This window comes from Apteryx mantelli, chromosome 12 (genome assembly GCF_036417845.1).
Source record: "Apteryx mantelli isolate bAptMan1 chromosome 12, bAptMan1.hap1, whole genome shotgun sequence".
Lineage (NCBI taxonomy): Eukaryota > Metazoa > Chordata > Aves > Apterygiformes > Apterygidae > Apteryx > Apteryx mantelli.
In genome coordinates, this window is record NC_089989.1 from 17,056,022 (window position 1) to 17,074,154 (window position 18,133).

The window sequence follows — 18,133 nt, forward strand, 5'->3', positions numbered from 1 at the left end:
CCCTCGCCGCAGAGGCGGCGGTCCGCACCCACCGTCACCGCCACCGCCCGCTCAGCGGCCGCGAGGCCTCCAGGACGCGGCGCTACGGTGCACCGAGGCGGCAGCTATGAGAAGGAGGTACGAGCTTGGCCTGTGGTCGACCCCACGGTAACCGCTGTGTGGCGCCGGGAGCGTAACCCAACGCTTTGCTGCGAAGGGACCTTGGAGCTCTTAGGAGAGCGCATGCCGAGAGAGCCCCTCCTTAATAGCTGCAACCAAACCCCACAGCCCATGCCTGGGAGCCTCCAGGTTAAACTCCGCAGCGTTTTAACACTCAGACCCCGACTTGCACTGCCAAAAAAGAGAAGTTTCAATTTATTCTCACACATTACTACCAAACCAGCAGCTGCATTTAGGCTACATAAGGTCACAAGTGGCCTTCAGTAAGAGTTTCAATTCCAGTATAATCTGGTAATGCAATTTTTAGCACAAAACCTTCAGTTAGAGAAAGTATGACATCTTAACAAAAAAGATTTATTCTGACTAAACAAAATGTACAAGGTTTTTCAAATGACAGTGAGTTTTCTTGACTCTCTGAAGCCAGCAGATCCATTGAATAACTTGACCACTTTTTCCAGCAGCTTGATCAAACTACTTTTTGCCAGACTTCTTGATTCCACCGCTAGCTGCCAAAAGAAACAACACAACTGTTTAGACAATTTTTACACCTTAGCTACAGATTTAGTTCAAGCCTTAGAGTCGATTCCCCACTAGACTACCTGTAAAACTCACTTTCCCACTGGTAAACTTTAACAACACTGCTGTTTGTTTGCATTATATTCCCAACTTACTACCTGAGTGAATTGTTTTCTCATGTTACTGTTATGTTTGTGATCACACATGCCTTACTCTGAATAACTTTACATGAGAGACTAGCTTTCTCATGGAACCGAATACACCTCTTAGATTTACAAAAGCGCTAAGTATTTCAGCAATTCCTTTGTGCCTCTGAGGATACTCTCCATTGGTTACTTCTTTAGCAGCAGTATAATCACAATGAAAAAACCCTTGAATTAGCATACATATTTGTCTGTTTCTGTTCTACTGAATGCAGTTGGGCTGCACAGCAATAACAGACAAATTTCAGCCCGTAAGTGCAAGAGAAACGAGAATATATGTTAGAAAACTTGGTTAATGCCTTGTTAAGTCTTAGGCTTTTTCCTCCTCACTCAACATATATAAGGAAGAAAGCAATACAGTTACATGCTCAAGGGCATTTGCTGACCAAGCCACAGTAATTAAAAGTCAGTCCTTATTTCTGTACTTTTCTGTCTGAGTTAAATAGCTGCCATCCTGCCAGAGAGGCAATCAAGTGAACAGTGTTTGGTGATTTCCTGATCATCCCTGCTTGTCAAATCATATTTATGACTATGGGAATAAAAGCATCAGTACTCCTACAGCAGTCAAAGTCCCCAGTTGGGATCAAAGCTCTACTGAAGCAGATACTAGAATTACAAGAGCATCTGTTCTGTGTAGTCCCTATCATTGAAGAGACTAAAGCAAGGTGAAAGAACACAATGTATTAGCACGCTAAAAAGTGCAGTGTAGTTGTAAATGCTGTTTTTTAGAGCACATGTAGTATATGATCAATGGAAAACAGACAAGAATATCAAGGCTACAGCAAGATAGGCTGGCAGGCAACAGCAGACTGTGTGCCCTAGTATAGTCATTCTAACAGTGTGGCCTTGCTCAGCCTCTTGGGAATAGTCTAGCCAACACAATAACGTAACAATTGCTATCTGCTTTGGCAAGCATTGGATGAGGACCAGATGACTGAAATTCAATCTAGAAAAAGGCAGAGTAATAATGGCAGCAAAGTACTATCAAGAAATATTTAAGTACTTACAGCTGAAATGCCCTACAGAGAACAAGTTTATGGTGGTAAGGCCACAGGAAAGAAGGCTCAATGATTTTTTTGCAACAGTCCATACTATAACTATCATCACAGCCACCATGTCAGAGGACTCATGGACTGTCCACGTACCTCCCAGATACAGAAAGGAACTAGAAAGGAACTGGGAACCTACAGACCAGTGAGTCTAACTTCCATCTCAAGCAAGATACAAGGGTCTGTAATAAAGCAAAGGGATAAACAAGTCTTTTGCACATTAACAAGACTTGTGTAGATGGTAAATCCTTCCTCACTAACCTGCTGGAACTCTATGAGGGTATCATTAACCATGTAGATAAAGAAAATCCAGGGGACATAATATTTTCAAACAACATTTGGTGAGATTCCATAGCAATGGAAACTAAGTTGCTGTGGGATTGCTGGAAAGGCCCTTCTAGGACTTTTCAGGGATTGAAAGCTTGCTAAAGAATAGGAAGCAAAGGGTAATGTTTAATGGTCTTTATAGAATGGAAAAGATTCAACAGCTGGGTCCTGCAAAAAGCAGTGCTGGGATAAGTTTTATTGAACATCTTTGTCAGTGACATGGACAACAGAGCAGACAGTGGAATCTCCAGTTTTGCAGATCATGCTAAGCTCCTGTGGCTACTCAAATGCCTCACCAATGATAAGGAATTTCAGAAGGACTTTAAAACACAGTGCACAGAAAAGCTTAAACCATGCTGACATGACACTGAACTCGGAAGCAGCAGTTACAACTCAGGAATGAATTGTCATTCATTGATTACAGAGCTGTGAAATCATCTCAGTGTGCAGCAGGAAAAAAGCCAGCAAAAATTGGATGGCATCAGAAAGGATACTGAGATCTTTATTTCACCACTGTGTAAAACCTTGGTGTACACATCTTGAGTACTAAGTGCAGTTTGGTCTCCACATCTCAAGAAGGATGTAGTATGATTAGTAAAGATGCAGGGAAGGGCAGCTAAAATGACTATGGGGGTGCAGCAGCTGGCTTTCAAACAGAAGCCAAAAAGGTTCAAATTCTTCAGTATGGAGACAAGAAGACTAGGAGGGAATTTGATCAAGGCTTACAAAATTGTAAGGGCAGAAGGGAAGAATAACACAGAACCATGATTCACAAAATCCTACAATAGTAGAATTAGGGTCACTCACTAAAACAAGCATTTACTTTCAGGAAACCAAACACATGATGGGTAATGAACTTCTGTAACTTGTTGGCGTGGAAGGCTGTGGAAGCAGAATGTATCACTGGGTTCAGAAAGGGATTAGTTGAATTGATGGACCACAGGTCCAAAACACACCTAGAATGAATAGGCAGGGATGTACCCTTTAATGTTCCTAATGCTATAACTGCGAATGATGGAGTACAAGGCAAGCAGACACACTCACGTGCTCTTCATTAACGGCATCTCCTACTCCTGCTGTTCTAGACAAAGACTAGGCCAGGTGGACCGTCAGTCTGAACCACTACAGCATTTCTGACATTCTGCCTTGCTTCTGACTGATGTGGACAAGTGTACTTCATCACATCTCCTCCTGAAGTAGTTTCTCTGCGTGAACGCTATGCAGCGCAGACGTACAGCTATATGCCCGAGCTGCACAGAAACAGAGCTTGGCAATACACTCTGTGACAGAGTGCATTTTACAGTCACTTAGGCAAAACAGTTGAAGCCAGACTAAGTTACAAGTCGCAGGTTTTCTTCTGCCAGGAATCTTCTGCTCATGAAAAAATTAATCTCTAAGAGAACAAAGACTGGATTTGTTAAATGTTTAGGACTGTGGCAAAGCCTACATGTTTCTTAATATATCTGGAAAGAAAAGACTGAGTGTACTAAAGGAAGGGCGGAAATGCCTCTGCACCACCCCCCTAGAAGTTAGCTTGCCAGGCATACTGTTGTACCTGTTAAACCAGAGCTTGTATCAGTGATTTGGGGGTGAAACTACATAATCACAATAAATACATAAAATAGCCACCATTTTTTACTTATCATCTGCAGCTGCCATCAACTTAATGAGGTATGTTAAATAACTTAAAGGTGCATGACTTTTGCGTTTGTCAAGAAAAAAATTAAATTTTTGAAGCCAGCCAGCCCCTCAATTTTTCCTATCATTATGGCACCTCACTTACTGAGGGGCCCTTTTCCAGCAGCTTTTGCTTTCATCTCCTCAAGTTTCTTTTGCTCCTCCTTCTGCTTTTGTTTAAATGCCAGATCTGCCTAAAGAAAAGAACAACAGTGTTTGTTAACATCTCCTCTCAAGAAAATAAACAATAAAAACCTAACACACTAAACAGAAGCAAGATGGCTGCATACTATTAAATATGGAAAACCTTTCAGAACTGTGAAAAAGGGTTTTTTGCTGTACCAGAACACAGAGCTTTAACTGTGTGCATACTTCTGAAATTAAAGTAGTATCATTGCCCACACCATAGTCTTATTCTGCCTTCTGAGTGACAGATATGTGCACTATAACCATTCATTAATATGCTACCACTGATATTAGGAACCTAGCACATAAGCACTGTCTAACAATAAAATTAGGGTTAAATAGGGCATTAAAAAGGTTATTTTTACCTTAAAAGTATTTTTAAAAATCCTTCTGCAATATGTTAATATTTTTGCAGTTTTCCTTTAAAGACTCTTTAATAAATTTGTATAATTTATCCCACACTAATTCCAAGAAAAGTAATGTGACTGCTGACAAATCCTACATGCGAGTCAACTGTTGAACATCCCTGCTAGAACAGCCTCCAGAATTCAGCAGAGCTGAGACATATTCGATCCTTTAGATGAATATTTTTCATAGACAACAAGGCTGAAAGGGACTCTAGCCGTCTTGCTTGGCACTCAGGATTTTTGGGTAACTAACCTGAGTATCTTAAACAACTGAGATTCTACAGATTTCTCACTAACCTAGTCCATGGCTCAAATGTCTTTACAATCGGAAAGATTTCCTCTTCTTTAATCTAAAGCTTGCCTTGCTACGTATAAGCCTATTATCTATTCTACTTATGTCACACACAACAGAATATTCTGCTTCTCTCTGCAGGTTTTCCCCTTGGGTTTCTCTTCTGTAGACTAATGCCTTTCCTAGTAAATCATTCTCTCCCATTCATCCATATCATTTTGTGTTTTTTTTTAAACATACACTGCGATGCCCACATGTGCTTGCAGTACTGAGAGGAAAAAAAAAGATTACATTCTGTTTGACACATGAAGCTTTGTTCAGACATCTTGTATGATTTTTTTCTTTTGCAACACCTGATTTTGCTGGTTCATGTTCTAACAGTACTATCTAAGGTATGGTCTAAGTCTCAAAGTCTAATATGATCTAGATCATGCAGACCTGCAGTTTAGCCAGTCATTCTCTCTGTGTTTTACAAGATGATTATCCTTACCAAGGAAAGGGACTTAGCACATATGCTTGATTAAATACATCAAGATTTTTTTCAAATTTTCTCCAATTTGTTAAGATTATTTTGAACACTAATCTTGTTCTCTGATGGTCTGTGGGCCCTCCAAATTTTCTGTTGTCTACCAAGAGAATAAGCAGCATGGTCAGTAAGTCAGTCAATCAACCAAATCAGTAATTAAAACATTACTAGAATCTGATCCAAGCCAAAATCTTGCAAAACCCTATTCAATACATCCTAGTCAGGCACAGAATTGTTAGTTACTGTCTTTAGAGTGTGACATTCCAGCCAGTCACACGCTCACCTTGCATCATTTTAAGCCTTTCTAGAACATGTTCCTAACTGGCTTCAGAGAATGTTGATGGTGGGTTAGCATCAAGAACCTTGCATCTACTGTTTTTCTTCTCATGTGCATAGTGCTACCCCGCTATAGAAAAAGAATTTGCTTGGGTTTGCCACAGTTTTACTAAAATCCATACTGGCTATTCCTCGTTATGGTATTACGACCTGGATGCTTGTAAGCCAGCTTCAGTTGACTGTAATATTTCTCTAGGAATAAGAGTAAACTCATTTAAAAACCTATAGGTTTCTTTTCCCTTTTCAAAGCGGCATCATATTTGTCCTTTTCCAGCCACTGGTGCCTCATCTATCCTTCATGATTCTCAGAAATACCAGCTTAAGCCCATCCTGTTACGAACGCGAGCGTTACAGCCAGGCTGCCCGGGTTTCATAAAGCGGCGTTCCCGCGGAAAGCTCCGCCGCGCTGCCGGGGCAGAGTTAAGGCAGGGGAGGAAGCGCCTTCGCCCCCCGCCCAGAGAGGCCGCAGCCGCCGCGGGCCCCGGCCCGCCCCCCGGCGGGGCCCTACCTCATCCAGGTCCTTCGACTGCTTCTTCGGCTGCTTCAGCGGCTTCTTCTTGCCGCCTGCAAAGAGAGACGAGACAGTGAAGCCGCGGGAGCGCAGAGCCGCGGCGGCGCCCGGGCCCCCGCCGGCGCGGCCCACCCTTACCCTCTCGGCCCGACATGGCGCCCGCTCCGCCGCGCAGCCGGCGCCCCCAGCGCGCGCGCGCACCCCGCCGCTTCCGGTTGGCGCCGCGCGGCCGCCGTAGCGCTTCCGCCGCCGCTTCCGGCCTGGGCGGCGCGCGGGCAGGTAGGCGGGGGGCGTCGGGGCTGCGCGGCCCGGCCCGGCCCGGCCCGGCCCGGCCCGGCCTCGGTGGCGGGGAGCGGAGCGGAGCGGGCGGTGCAGCCTCCCCCCTGGCGCGGAGCGGGATTTTCCGTGGGAAAAGGCAGCCGCAGCCGGCTGCGCAGAGACCCGCCTCGGATCCCGCCGTCCCGCCTCAGCAGCCGCAGCCGGGCAGCTCCGCGCGCCGCGGCGCGGTTGGAACCGGGAGTCTCTGCGTCTGCAAGGGGCGAACGGAGCCGGGTGGTAGTGCGCGGCCTGCGGCAGGGGCTGTGGGAGTCGTAATGGTTAGACGGATGAGCGATGCTGGAAGAAAACATAACCGTTTTTCATTTCCATGCCGTTGTGGTTTTAATTTACTGTATCGTTAAGTGTGAGACAACTGGTCAGATTTGCACAGCGCTATTGTTACTATTCATTGTTACTGTTATTTGAAGTATATAACTGGGAAAGTCCCTATGGCTTTCAGAATCAGTAGCCGGATAAAAGCTGATCAAACTTGCCCTCCAGCAGGAAAGTCCTTTCCAGCCAAGATGCCTGTCTTTGCACATATTTGAGTGTCATTAGTCAAAATTAACATAGAAGTCCAAATTAACATAGAAACCTGTATTAAGGTAAAAAAATCTGTGCATCAAGTATCAAGCTTTTTCAGGTTATTCATGTTCTTATATTAGTCAAAACCTAATGCAGTCATACACAAACTTCAGCTAAAACCTTATTTCAAAGCTTTCCCATTTAAAATGTTTAGAGGAACACACTAAGTGGAAAACTTAAATCATATTTACAAATGCACACTGAAATTAAACTGTGATAAGTCTCTTTTTGCAGGGAAAACAAGAATCTTAAGCTCATTTTAAAATGCAGCTCTAAGAGTGCATTCGCTGCCTGATATTCTAATGATCTTGTGGCTCTTCCGTATATTTGAGGTTTCTAGGTAGTCATGAGAAAACCTGTTGTGTTCAGTTTAGCACTTTTGTGTTTTCACTCTGTCCTTTTTGTGTTTGTCTTTCTGTTCTTCAACACTTTCAATATCTGTTGAGTGTAAGATACAGGGAACGGTCAAGCCCTGTTTCTTTTCTCCTTAAGCTTTTTTTTTTTTCCGTCTCTTTTTGCCTCTCTGTTCTTTTTCAGAATTGTTAGCATCAGGAGCGTTGTCTGTTAAACTGAAGTATGAAAACACATAGCAAAAATTCCTATGGGAAGCACTTTTTGGGCTTAAGCATTATGTTGCTCTGAAGCTGATACTGGTTCTGCACATGAACACTATTCAGGATGCAGGGAGTGAAACAGTAATCAAAAGGCATGGTGGAAGTACTTACTAACGAGAGAAAAGCAGGAATCTGTGGCAGAACTGCCTTTTGGTTAAAATCCTGGAACGTTCCCTAGGTAAGTAATGGTGTCAAACTAATGATGATTCAGCCATTCTTGAATTTTGCTTTAATTTTAACATGCATGTTTAGTTTTTTGTGGTATTTACCACTTAAAAGTTTTCTTTTTCTTCTTCATCCTTGTAGCACTTTTATTTAGTAATTAAATTCAAGACATGGGGTCAATGAAATATAAATCAAGTGTCTCCTCAGTGTCAAGTGGCCTGCAGTATCACCATTCTTTGATAAAGCGGAGTCAAGGAATGAATTTGCACATAGCACGGACTTACTGTTCATCAGCACCTAAGAGGCCCGAAGCCAAGCCTGCAGCAGAAGTGGCCATGGGTTTTCTTAATCGGCTGACAGAAGCTGGGACCGTTATGGGAAGAAACTCCCTTCAAAAAATATCCACAACGTGCAAGAGTTGGTGGGACAGATATGAAGAGTTTGTTGGTCTTAATGAAGTTCGAGAGGCTCAGGGAAAAGTGACACAGGTAAATACAGAGAAAATCTGGAAATTTAAAATGATGAGTTAAACTATGTGAAATATAATTGCTGGCTGCGAGGCAGAAAGAGCTCCAAGGAATGTATCTTTTCTGCTTTAACTGGCTGTACAGACACCATAAATGTGTTCCAGTCTATGCACATTAGTAAATGTATTTTATCCCCTAAATTTTAATGTAGTGGATTTTTTTTCTCCAAATTCACATAATCAGTGTTTTAGATCTGTACGGTAATAAGACTCTAAAATAAATAATCTCTCTTCTCAGGCTGAAAATGTCTTTATGGTAGCTCGAGGGATAGTACGAGAGGCTCGTGAAAATGTAGAAGCCCAACAAATTAAACTGAAGGAAATTCGGGACCGCTTAGACAGGGTCTCTCGGGATGACATCCAGTATTTAGAACTGGCTACTCTGGAACACAGGTTGCTGCAGGTAATTTGTGGGTACTTGAGCACTGGCAAATATGATGAAAATTCATGTGTTATGCTTCCTCACTAGTAACTGTTTTTGCAGATGAAATTTAATTTTGAAATACGGTGGTCTGAGTTAATTTCTAATGATCTTGTTTTGATTGATGTAATTATTATCGATGATTGAGTCTAGTACGCAAACCATATGTTAATGTTAAAATATGGTAATAAATTTGGAGAGGAAAGCTGAAGACAGTGATCCTAGAAAATTAATTGTTTGAGAGGAGACAGGTACATGAGTAGTCAATTAAAAAGCTGGGATTCAATGAATTATCCCTCCAGGTGATGAGAAAAGTTCATTCCTGGTTGTTAATCCATGAAAAACTCTCTCAGCTGCCTTCTCTCTGGCTGCAATGCCCAGGCAATTTACTGAAGCCCTTGTCAGCTGCTCCATGAGAGAGGGCAAGCAGGGAGCTGAGGTTGACCATGGTGCAGGCAGGGGCAGCGCCCTCACTGACAGGGCGCAGTCCCACAGCTCCAGCGCCATGTGAGCAGAGCAGGGTTGGCAACAGGAGTAGGCTCCAGCGACAGTCCAGCAATCACCAGACAAAAGCAAGCGAGTCATGGCCAAACTCAGTCCAGGAAATCCAAAGGAGACTTTGGAAGCAGCAGGGAACAGGCCTGGAAACACATGCACCTTTGAGAAAGCTCAGGCAAGGAGTGGGTGCACGGGCCTGAGCTAAATGGAGCTCCTCGATCAATGTGCAGAGCATCAGAAAAGAACCAAAGGTAGCTGTCTAGGTAATGGATTGGGTGGATGAGAGTCCAAGAAGAACAGAGCTCTGCATGATTATGAGCAAAGGTGAAACTGAGCTGAACTGAAAGGGAGAAGTGTGACAAAGGCAGTATTTGGAGAAGTAAGCAGGGCCAGAAAAGTGCACGTTATAGGGAGAGAAAGCATCAGGACAGAGAGAGAGAGAGAGAGAGAAAGACCTTGTCCACTCACACCACTTTTCTGTCATCAGCCTGTGGCAGGTTCCTGTGTAGAGAATCACCAACTGTAATTCTTGATGACCTTCTCCATTTCTCAGCTTTGACTGAAAATAGTGTCTGACTGACTTAAGTAGTAAAGTAAAGAAAATCCCACAATAAAAGGAAATTTTCTGAAACAAAACTAATGAATGTGCTTCACTTCCACTCTTTCATCTGCACTGTTTCTTTTTTAAATACAGCATTTATAGCTTCACATGACACCTTCTCCTTCAACTCACTGTGTTTCTTGCAGGAAGAAAAGAGATACCGAGCTGCCTATTTAAATGCAGAAGAATCTGAGCGAGAAAAATTCTCTCTCTTCTCTGCAGCTGTAAGGGAAAGTCATGAGAAAGAGCGAACAAGAGCTGAAAAAACAAAGAACTGGTCTATTATTGGTTCTGTGCTGGGAGCCATTATAGGTGTTCTTGGTTCCACCTACGTTAATCGAGTAAGGCTACAAGAATTAAAAGTCTTGGTGCTTGAAGCACAGAAGGGCCCAATAAGTCTACAAGAAGCCATCAAAGAACAGGCCTCCAGCCATTACTTACAGCAGAAGGATCTCGGTGACATCATAGCAGACCTGAAAAACATGCTGCAAACGAGGACATCCCAGGAAATAAAAGAAGGTGTTTTGTTAGCCAGAGGAGACAGGAATGACTCCTTTAAAATAGATTCTCTTTTAGCTCCTTTAAAAGAACAGCTAAGCTACACTAAACAAGTCAGTTCATGTCTGGGGAATTTACAGCAGCAGTTTAGCAGTCTGCAAGAAAGTATAGCACAAATGATTTCTGAAATGCAGAGTGTTAAACTTGCAGTTCGTTCTAGACCTATGGAAAGAGTGGTGCCAAAGTCTTCAGCGGAGGGTAAGGGCCAGGCTTCTGCAGTGAAAGATGTGATTTTAGAATTGTATGATACAGAACGGAGACTGGAAACACAAATCAAGAGAAATTCTATTTACAGCACTGCACTGACATGCACGATGTTTGCTTTTACTCTGCCAGTACTTTATATTATATTTAAAGGAAACTGATCTCTAATTACTGTAATTTACTAGATTAATAAAAGTAAACTTGTGCTCTAAGTAGAGTACAAGTCCAAATAAATGTGTGTTAGCACTTTCTCATTATGCTTTTCTTCTGTATAGTTGGAAAACTTGTAAAGATTTAGTCTGTCTACTGGTGCAGGCGGTGTGTTAATAATCATTGTTATGCTGCTTTTAACTCCTCAAGCAAAGGAGATTCTGCTGTTTCAACTGTTGTACTCCTTTACTATCTAGTCTTGTGTATCTTGCAAGCCAAGTAACTTTCACTCTGAAGCTGTATTCATGATTTTTTGTTTAAATTATTCTTTTAATTTGTCATTAAGCTAAGTGCTTTATGTATAATGCTTTATAATTTTGCTCCATATTTCTTCCTCATTGTTCCGTTTGTCCATACGCAAAGTTCTAGGAGTTGCTTTACCAAAGGGATTGAAATATTTGCCCTGAAGATAGATAGATATCTGCCCTATATCTTAAAGAAAAACAGATAGATAATGATAGGATATGACAAACATGAGGGATCATATGGACAAGGAAGGATTGAAGTTACTATGAGACATGTGTCTGTACAGCCAGATAATGCACTTAAAACATGTGATAGCTTTCTCCTAAGACTGTTTATCGTAATGTGTCCAAAAGCACTTCTGGAGCTTTAGCCATTCGTTATGGATATCTCTGTGTCCTGAAGGCTTACAGGCATGGAAAGAGAGGGAAGAGATGTGTAAGATGATGTTCCTTGTGCAGATGCAGGCTGATTCTGTCCTTTCCCAACAGCCTCATTGACCCCTCACTCACTAGCTAGTTCGTGCTTTCAGTAATCCTCTATGCAGCAGTCGCTTTCTGATCCCTTCCAGTATCTCTTCTTGGAACATTCCTTATTCATTTTTCAGTTATTGTCCTGTCTGGAAATTGAAACGCTTCTTCACAGCAGGTGCTCTTAAGCTGGTACATTAGTGGCAGTAGTGTTATGCAAACTACTCCAAAATAATATTTGGGAAAAAATAAAGGTCCAGCTGCCTGCTTTTTCTGGAGGGGATGAAGAATGGCTTATCGAAGAAAAACACTGTCTAATCAGCTAAGCATCAGTATCTGCGCGTAGCCCAGAACAAAGTTGTTTGTATCTCAGTGATAAGATACAGTTTCCTCTTATGATGGTTGCAGACAAGCAATCCAAATTTGGGACCCCTGCTCTATTGAGTACTCATGTGAAACCTTTGCAGAGGAAGGACAGACAACCTCTCTTCATGCTGTAACGCCCTTGTGTAGGTATTTCAGAATGACTTAAGTTCTGTTTAGTCTGCTATTTTTTTTTTTTATTGTCAACCTTTTCTGCTTTCTTCTGCCCAGTAAACAGATTAAAAGAGATTGAGGTTTTGATTGTAAGCTCTTAACATTGTAAGATCTTTGGGACAGGGACGTTTGCTCTGTGAGGCATCAACCTTATTTGGAATCATTAGGTACTGTTATAACATGACTGAATAAATAATATTAGGAAAGATCTGTGATGATTCACTACTTATAAGTGAGGTGAAGTTTGGTAGGTGTTGGTAGGTGTTTTGGGGGAGGACTGCTGCTGATTTATATATTGATTATTTGGAGTTTAAAGTGTATAACAGGCATTTGTCAGGGAAGCTATATGAACTGATGGCGGACGTTGAGATCTGGGATAAAAATATTTAACTTCATCAAGAAGTACATGCACAGATTACAAACTTTCAAATCTAATGTTTCATTTTCTCACTTCACAAATATTTCTACAGGTTATCCTTCTAGTAGGAGCTTGGTGAAAATCAGAGACAAGTACGTAACGAAAGGGGAGGGGATAGTACAAAAGATCCTATTTATAATTTATCAACAGTAGTCACTGAGAATTCTGAAAAAAAAATTCCAGTTTGACTATGTGAAGTTAGCTCCCCTCATTAGGTAAGTGGCTGAATTTTGGATATTCAGCATCACTGAAAAGTGTGTATTATATATCTGACTATGGTTTTAAATGCTAAATGTTAGGCAGCTAAACTTGAACATCTAGGCAACACTTTGCTCACTGAATTGTACTTATTTGGATTGTAGCATCAATGGTGAGCAGAGGTGTGAGGTTGAACTTGGATGCAATAAATACAAGAGTACAAAGACTGGGTTTGTTTTAGTGATTGCTTTCTTCCCATTTAAAGGATGTATGACAGTAGGTAGCTTTAACACTATCCAGTGTTGCAGGAAAAAGTCAGTCAGTGAGAACAGTAGCAAATAAATATAATAAGCTAGAGTACACTGGACTAAATCTGAGGTGAATGAGAGCTTGAAGTACACAGCCTGAAATTTGAGAAAAGCTGGATAGTGCGATACGTATCAACATGAGAACAACTGGTCTTATCCTTTGCAGGATATTTGGAAGATTCAGGAATAGGTTCTCTATGTGCAGTATTGTACAACTGGCAGAAATCACTGTTACAACTGATTACTACAGTTCTTATTTCTGCTCTTCCTTGCTAAATTCCTGTATGCTTCCAATTAGAAAGCATCCTTTTAGGAACTGTGAAACAACCATGAGGGCAGATTCATATGTTCCCTCAATCCTGGATTAATCATCGCTCCATTGCAGCAATGATTTAAACATGTAGTTTGGTACTTCACCATATGTGAACCCCAAAGTCAGAAGCTGTGGTTGCATCAGTAGTAGCTGTTCCTTGAGCTAGCTGGAGGCAATATAGGAGGAGACACTAATACAGACTTTGCACATAATTTGTTCAGTACTTTGTGCTAAATTTCTGTCATGGTAATGACAAATACGCAAGTTTGAACAAAACCAGCCCAGATGTACAGTGAAGTGTTTATCTGAGTGCTCACATTAGTGTATTTGCAGTACTGGCGGTGAGTTACCCAATGTACAGAGTGGCATCTCAGTACGTATTTCCTGATGATTCAGCCATGGCCAAATTAATATTTTGTTGTTCGGGTTCTTCTGGGTTATTAAAGTAAAAGAACAGTGTTCTACTATAGACCTATGACCCTTAGACCTATGGGTCTAGGCTACTTTAGTAAAAGAACAGTGCTCTAGTGCATACCTTTGGGTTATTAACAGAATTTACAATGAATAGTTGACTTTTGCTTCTGGAATGAGGTGTCTCAGCGCTCTGTGTGAGCAAAGTCCTGCCTGGGCAGGAAGGCTCAGGCAGCCCTGCTCATCAGCTAGGAGAGATGGTGATTCCCGGGTGCTAGTGAGGCCAGGGACTGACCTGTTATGCCTTGTGCTGTTGTACAGGGAAAGGCACTGCTATTTCAAATTACTTCCACTGCTAACCAAGAACAAGAAACAGAAAATAAGTGAAAAAGGAACCCAGTAACAGCAACAGGAAGCTCTTTGATAGACAATAACTATTAAAAAAAAAAAAGAGTGGCAGTGGTCTGGGCTTGGCCCCTGCCAAACTTTTTTGAGTTCCTAATGTTCCATAAGAAACCACTGTTAACTCAAAAGCAAACAGCCTAGTGGCTTTGGAAAAAACTTTTAATAAGGTCAGTACAGACTTCTAACAATAGCTGCATTTTGAAGAGAAAACTTGCCATTCCTTCCACTCATGAAGGCAGTATCAAATATTGCTTATGAATACAGAATAAAAGCAGTTATATTTGGTGTCACAGTCAGTATATATATATTTATTTATTAATGCTTGAGTTTTGAGTATTCCAACATTCTGAGATTCTGGTGGCAAATTGCAGGTGCTCCCATTGACATAATTGTAACCATCTGTTTGGCAAACACAAGGAGAACTTTCTTTTAGAGAATACCTTCTAAAAACAAATTTACTTCCCTCATGATGGATCTGAGGAGTGATAGAAATACCCTGTTTAGGAACAGCATTGAGCTCAGCAGTCAGAATAAGATTCGTGAGCTAGCAAAAGAGACATAAAGCTGTTTTTTCCACAGTTTATTTAGAGCTGTATTTCATTGCCAAACTTTAGCAAGTTATATTTGCGCCCTGCCTCGCAAAAAGATAGGGAAGTGCAATTTCTGGTGTTTAACAATTGGTAATTAGTATAAGAAGGTGTGGGCTTAAACTACAGCAAAAAATGTAAGGGCTAAGCATTAGATAGGACACAGTTTTCATTTTGAAGGAGAATGAAGCATTCAGGTAATTATTGTTGTGGCAAGGCTTTGAAGTTTCCATCATGGGGAATCTTTAAGAATAGTTTAGATAAACATCACTAGGACTGATACAGGTATAAACGGCTTCTGCTCTGAAGCAAGATGGATTCAGTCAAGAGTTTTCAACCTTTTTTGTTCTAAGGACCACCTTTTTTTTTTATAGAGGGGAGGAAGTGAGAGGGAAAGTCTGTGGACTGTTTGAGATCTGCAAGGTCATCCTAGTGCAAGTTATCCTGTAGCGCAGGCTATAACAGAATGAGAAAGCATTCTGTTAAGAAAACAATATCTGTTTACTATGGGCTGTATGGTGTTATCACCAGGAGAGATGTAGAGTTATGTGCATGTATGTGCTGCTGCAAGAAAGTAGGACCCTAAAAGTATCGCCTTATAATTATTTTTCAGAATTCAGTTTGTAAGGTGGCTTCTCAATCAATTTTGAAATACTATACAAGGAGCTTTTTAAAGCTGTTTTTTCATAAAGCCATGCTGATTTGCGCACTCCTGCTGTAAGCCTTTGATTTTATGAGTCTGTGGCCTACACTGGCCTTCCTGTGAGTTTGCCTGAAGCTAACTGGCCCATCAAAGATCGTCCTGTTTAATACTGGCACATCATGAGCTCTCAGGAACTTCCCTATGCTTCAAGACATATTAAAAAAAAAAATCTGTGTTGATTCAGGGTGCCTATCACCCAACCATCCCTAAGAGTTTGGTGCATGCAATCTGCTTCAGGAAATAGATCTTAATACTTGGTTTTCATGGGGGTGGTTGTGACAACCTGTATGGCTGAAGCCCTCATCTGCGATGTTGGAAAACTTGTTCATGGTGACACTGGACATGTCATGCGTAAACGCTTTAGCCACGCAGCTCCTGGATAAAGGGATTGCCACAAGCATCCCAATCTTGTGCTGCGTTCTGCAGGGAAAGACCTGAGCAAATAGGTGTGTGGTAAGAGAGTCTCTTACTTTGTCTCCTGCAGAGTAAAGCCACGTGTTTGCGTTCAGGTGGGCTCAGCTGTGAGCAGGCTCTTGGCAGCTGGGCACTGCGCAGGCTGCCCGGCACGCGAGGCATGTTCAGAAGCAGACCTTCAAGCATCAACACAGTGTTACTAGCAAAACCTTGGGTGCCCAAATGAGGGTAATGATGGTCCTAATGCTGTTTCTAAATGTCCTGATGAACTGAAAACTAGAAAGGAGACAAATTTAAAGTAAGGCAGATGTAGTCAACCTTCTGATGGTCCCTGAATTACTGCTCTAAATGCAGTCTGTTCCCAGAAGCTATAGAGAGTATTCAGATGTCCCTTGTGACTTTCTTAACCCATCTCATCCCCTGCTTGGAGGGGAGGAAGAGTAAAAAGGAAATCAAAAGAAGGAGTGTAAGCAGCTGCTAGCCTTGTGATTATCATAATAGTTACGTAAGAAACTTAGCTAACCTGCTTAGAAGCAGACATGAAGAAGGGCTTTTACAGAGAAGGATCCTTTCTGGATTTAAATATATAAAAAAGCTTCTGAACAAGTGGAAACCAAAGCCTGTTTGAGTTAAATTTGTCCCTCACATAATGTTTGTTCTTTGTGTCACACTGTTTTCAGCTGTGTAATATTTGAGAATGAGCTTTTCCTCTAGTTTATTTTTAAGAACTGGAGAAGAGTTTCATGGAGAGCAATCAAAACTCCTCCCTGAAGAAAGAATGTGTAATTCTACTGTGGTTTTACAATAAGCTTGTCGCTATGGAGTGCTGCAAGTACGTAAAGGGGGCCTAAGGCACTGTAACATGCTCCCAGTGCACAGCCCTGTCCTTGCCCTGCTCCTGAGACAGACCCTGCAGCCAGCCCCCTGCGCCAGCCCCACCGTGGCACAGCAGGAAAGGTGGCTCTTTTCCAACACGCTCTCCTGTTTTCTGCTTTTTAAGTGAAGCTTGGAGACGTTTTGTAACAGAGAGAAGGGGCTGCAGGTTGGGACTAGCTCTGGAGGAGAGGTAAAAAGGGGATTAGTGTTCTGAGTCAGGAATGGGTCAGAGCAAAGGAAAATGTTTCTCGCATTTAGTTCCAAATTTGAATTTTAGTGGAAGCCATTGGGGTGCAGTTAAAATGTGTCTGATTAGTGAAAAGATAATAATATTCTGCACAGTGAGCTCTAACCTGAACAGCAGTTCATTGGGAGGGTGTGGTAATAGGACGTTTTTGTCTGTGTGGGGAGGGAAGGAGAGGAGCAAGTAAGGCATCACCTCCTCATGAGAGCGCTGGTGGGCTCCGCACGCAGCGAGCCCCAAAGACTCCTCAGCATAACAAAGCTCCAGGAGCAAAGGCCCAGAGAAGCAGCTGGTGTTTCCCTCCCAAACAATCCTTTGGGGATGACAACCATGCTACCGGATGCTGGAGACTGCTCAAAATCCCTAAACTTTCAGACCTGCTTTTTCCTTTAAAAAATGGTGGCTGTTTGGGGTAGGGGGGTGAGAGGCAAATGGAGTGTAACAAAGGGAGTATATGTTTAAAGGCACTTCAGGACTGGGACTTGTACCAACTCCGTTCCTCTGAAATGTCAGAAATGCATGTGGGAGGGAAGCCTGATTCAGACTTCCAGAGCAGCTTTGTGTCTTGAGCTGAGCCCTGTAGCTTTATCTATCCAAGAAGGAAAAATGATGGGCATCCTTGTCACACAGTTAGTTCTGTGCTTTGCAGAACCTAGGCCAGTGCCTGTTTCCTCCTCCGTGGAGCTTGCTCTGACCTGCAGCTACGGTACCACTTCTGCATGTCCTCAGATACATCCTCTTGTGCACACAGAATTTGCGGCTGGGTGGTAAAAGCAGAATTTGGCCATTTGTGTGGGACTTCTGAAGGCCGGACAGTCAGTACAACAGGCGAATGGTCATTAGGCTGTGTGGTGGTATTCGGTACCACCACAGTCAGTCACCACGTGTACAGCAAGTCCGATGTGTCACTCTAACTGTACATTTGCTGATCAGCAACACAACAGAGTCCAGCACATCTGGGGCACACAAAAGTTGCAGTATAAGCGAGAAAAATGGGAGCATTAATTCTGTCCCTCTCTATAGCTGTTACTGACAGAACTTAGACCCAATTCAGAGGAAGGTTTTTATGCAGTTGGTTCCCAGTCTGTGTACAGAGCACCAGTGTCTGTGCTGTTCT

The 18,133-nt window shown here is 42.3% G+C and overlaps 1 protein-coding gene and 1 long non-coding RNA gene across 5 annotated transcripts; one reads left to right on the plus strand and one right to left on the minus strand.

The window, feature by feature from the left end:
- Positions 1–492: 492 nt before the first annotated feature.
- On the minus strand, positions 493–6,413 carry LOC106499008 (uncharacterized). The gene is made up of 4 exons (XR_010885382.1): positions 6,328–6,413; positions 6,187–6,242; positions 4,038–4,125; positions 493–665 (listed from the first exon to the last, which is right to left on the minus strand). It is a non-coding gene; the product is annotated as an uncharacterized lncRNA (long non-coding RNA).
- Position 6,414: 1 nt separating this feature from the next.
- Positions 6,415–12,347, plus strand: CCDC51 (coiled-coil domain containing 51). 4 transcript variants are annotated; one of them, XM_067303356.1, is made up of 5 exons: positions 6,415–6,468; positions 7,630–7,884; positions 8,013–8,359; positions 8,636–8,800; positions 10,064–12,347. In XM_067303356.1, exons 3-5 carry the CDS (start codon positions 8,042–8,044, stop codon positions 10,838–10,840), a joined length of 1,260 nt encoding a protein of 419 aa, XP_067159457.1. In that variant the 5' UTR covers positions 6,415–6,468; positions 7,630–7,884; positions 8,013–8,041; the 3' UTR covers positions 10,841–12,347. The 4 variants fall into 4 exon arrangements, with proteins under 4 accessions (XP_067159457.1, XP_013815816.2, XP_013815815.2 ...); XM_013960362.2 differs by lacking the exon at positions 6,415–6,468 and adding an exon at positions 6,545–6,785; XM_013960361.2 differs by lacking the exon at positions 6,415–6,468 and having other exon boundaries at positions 6,545–7,884.
- Positions 12,348–18,133: the final 5,786 nt, after the last annotated feature.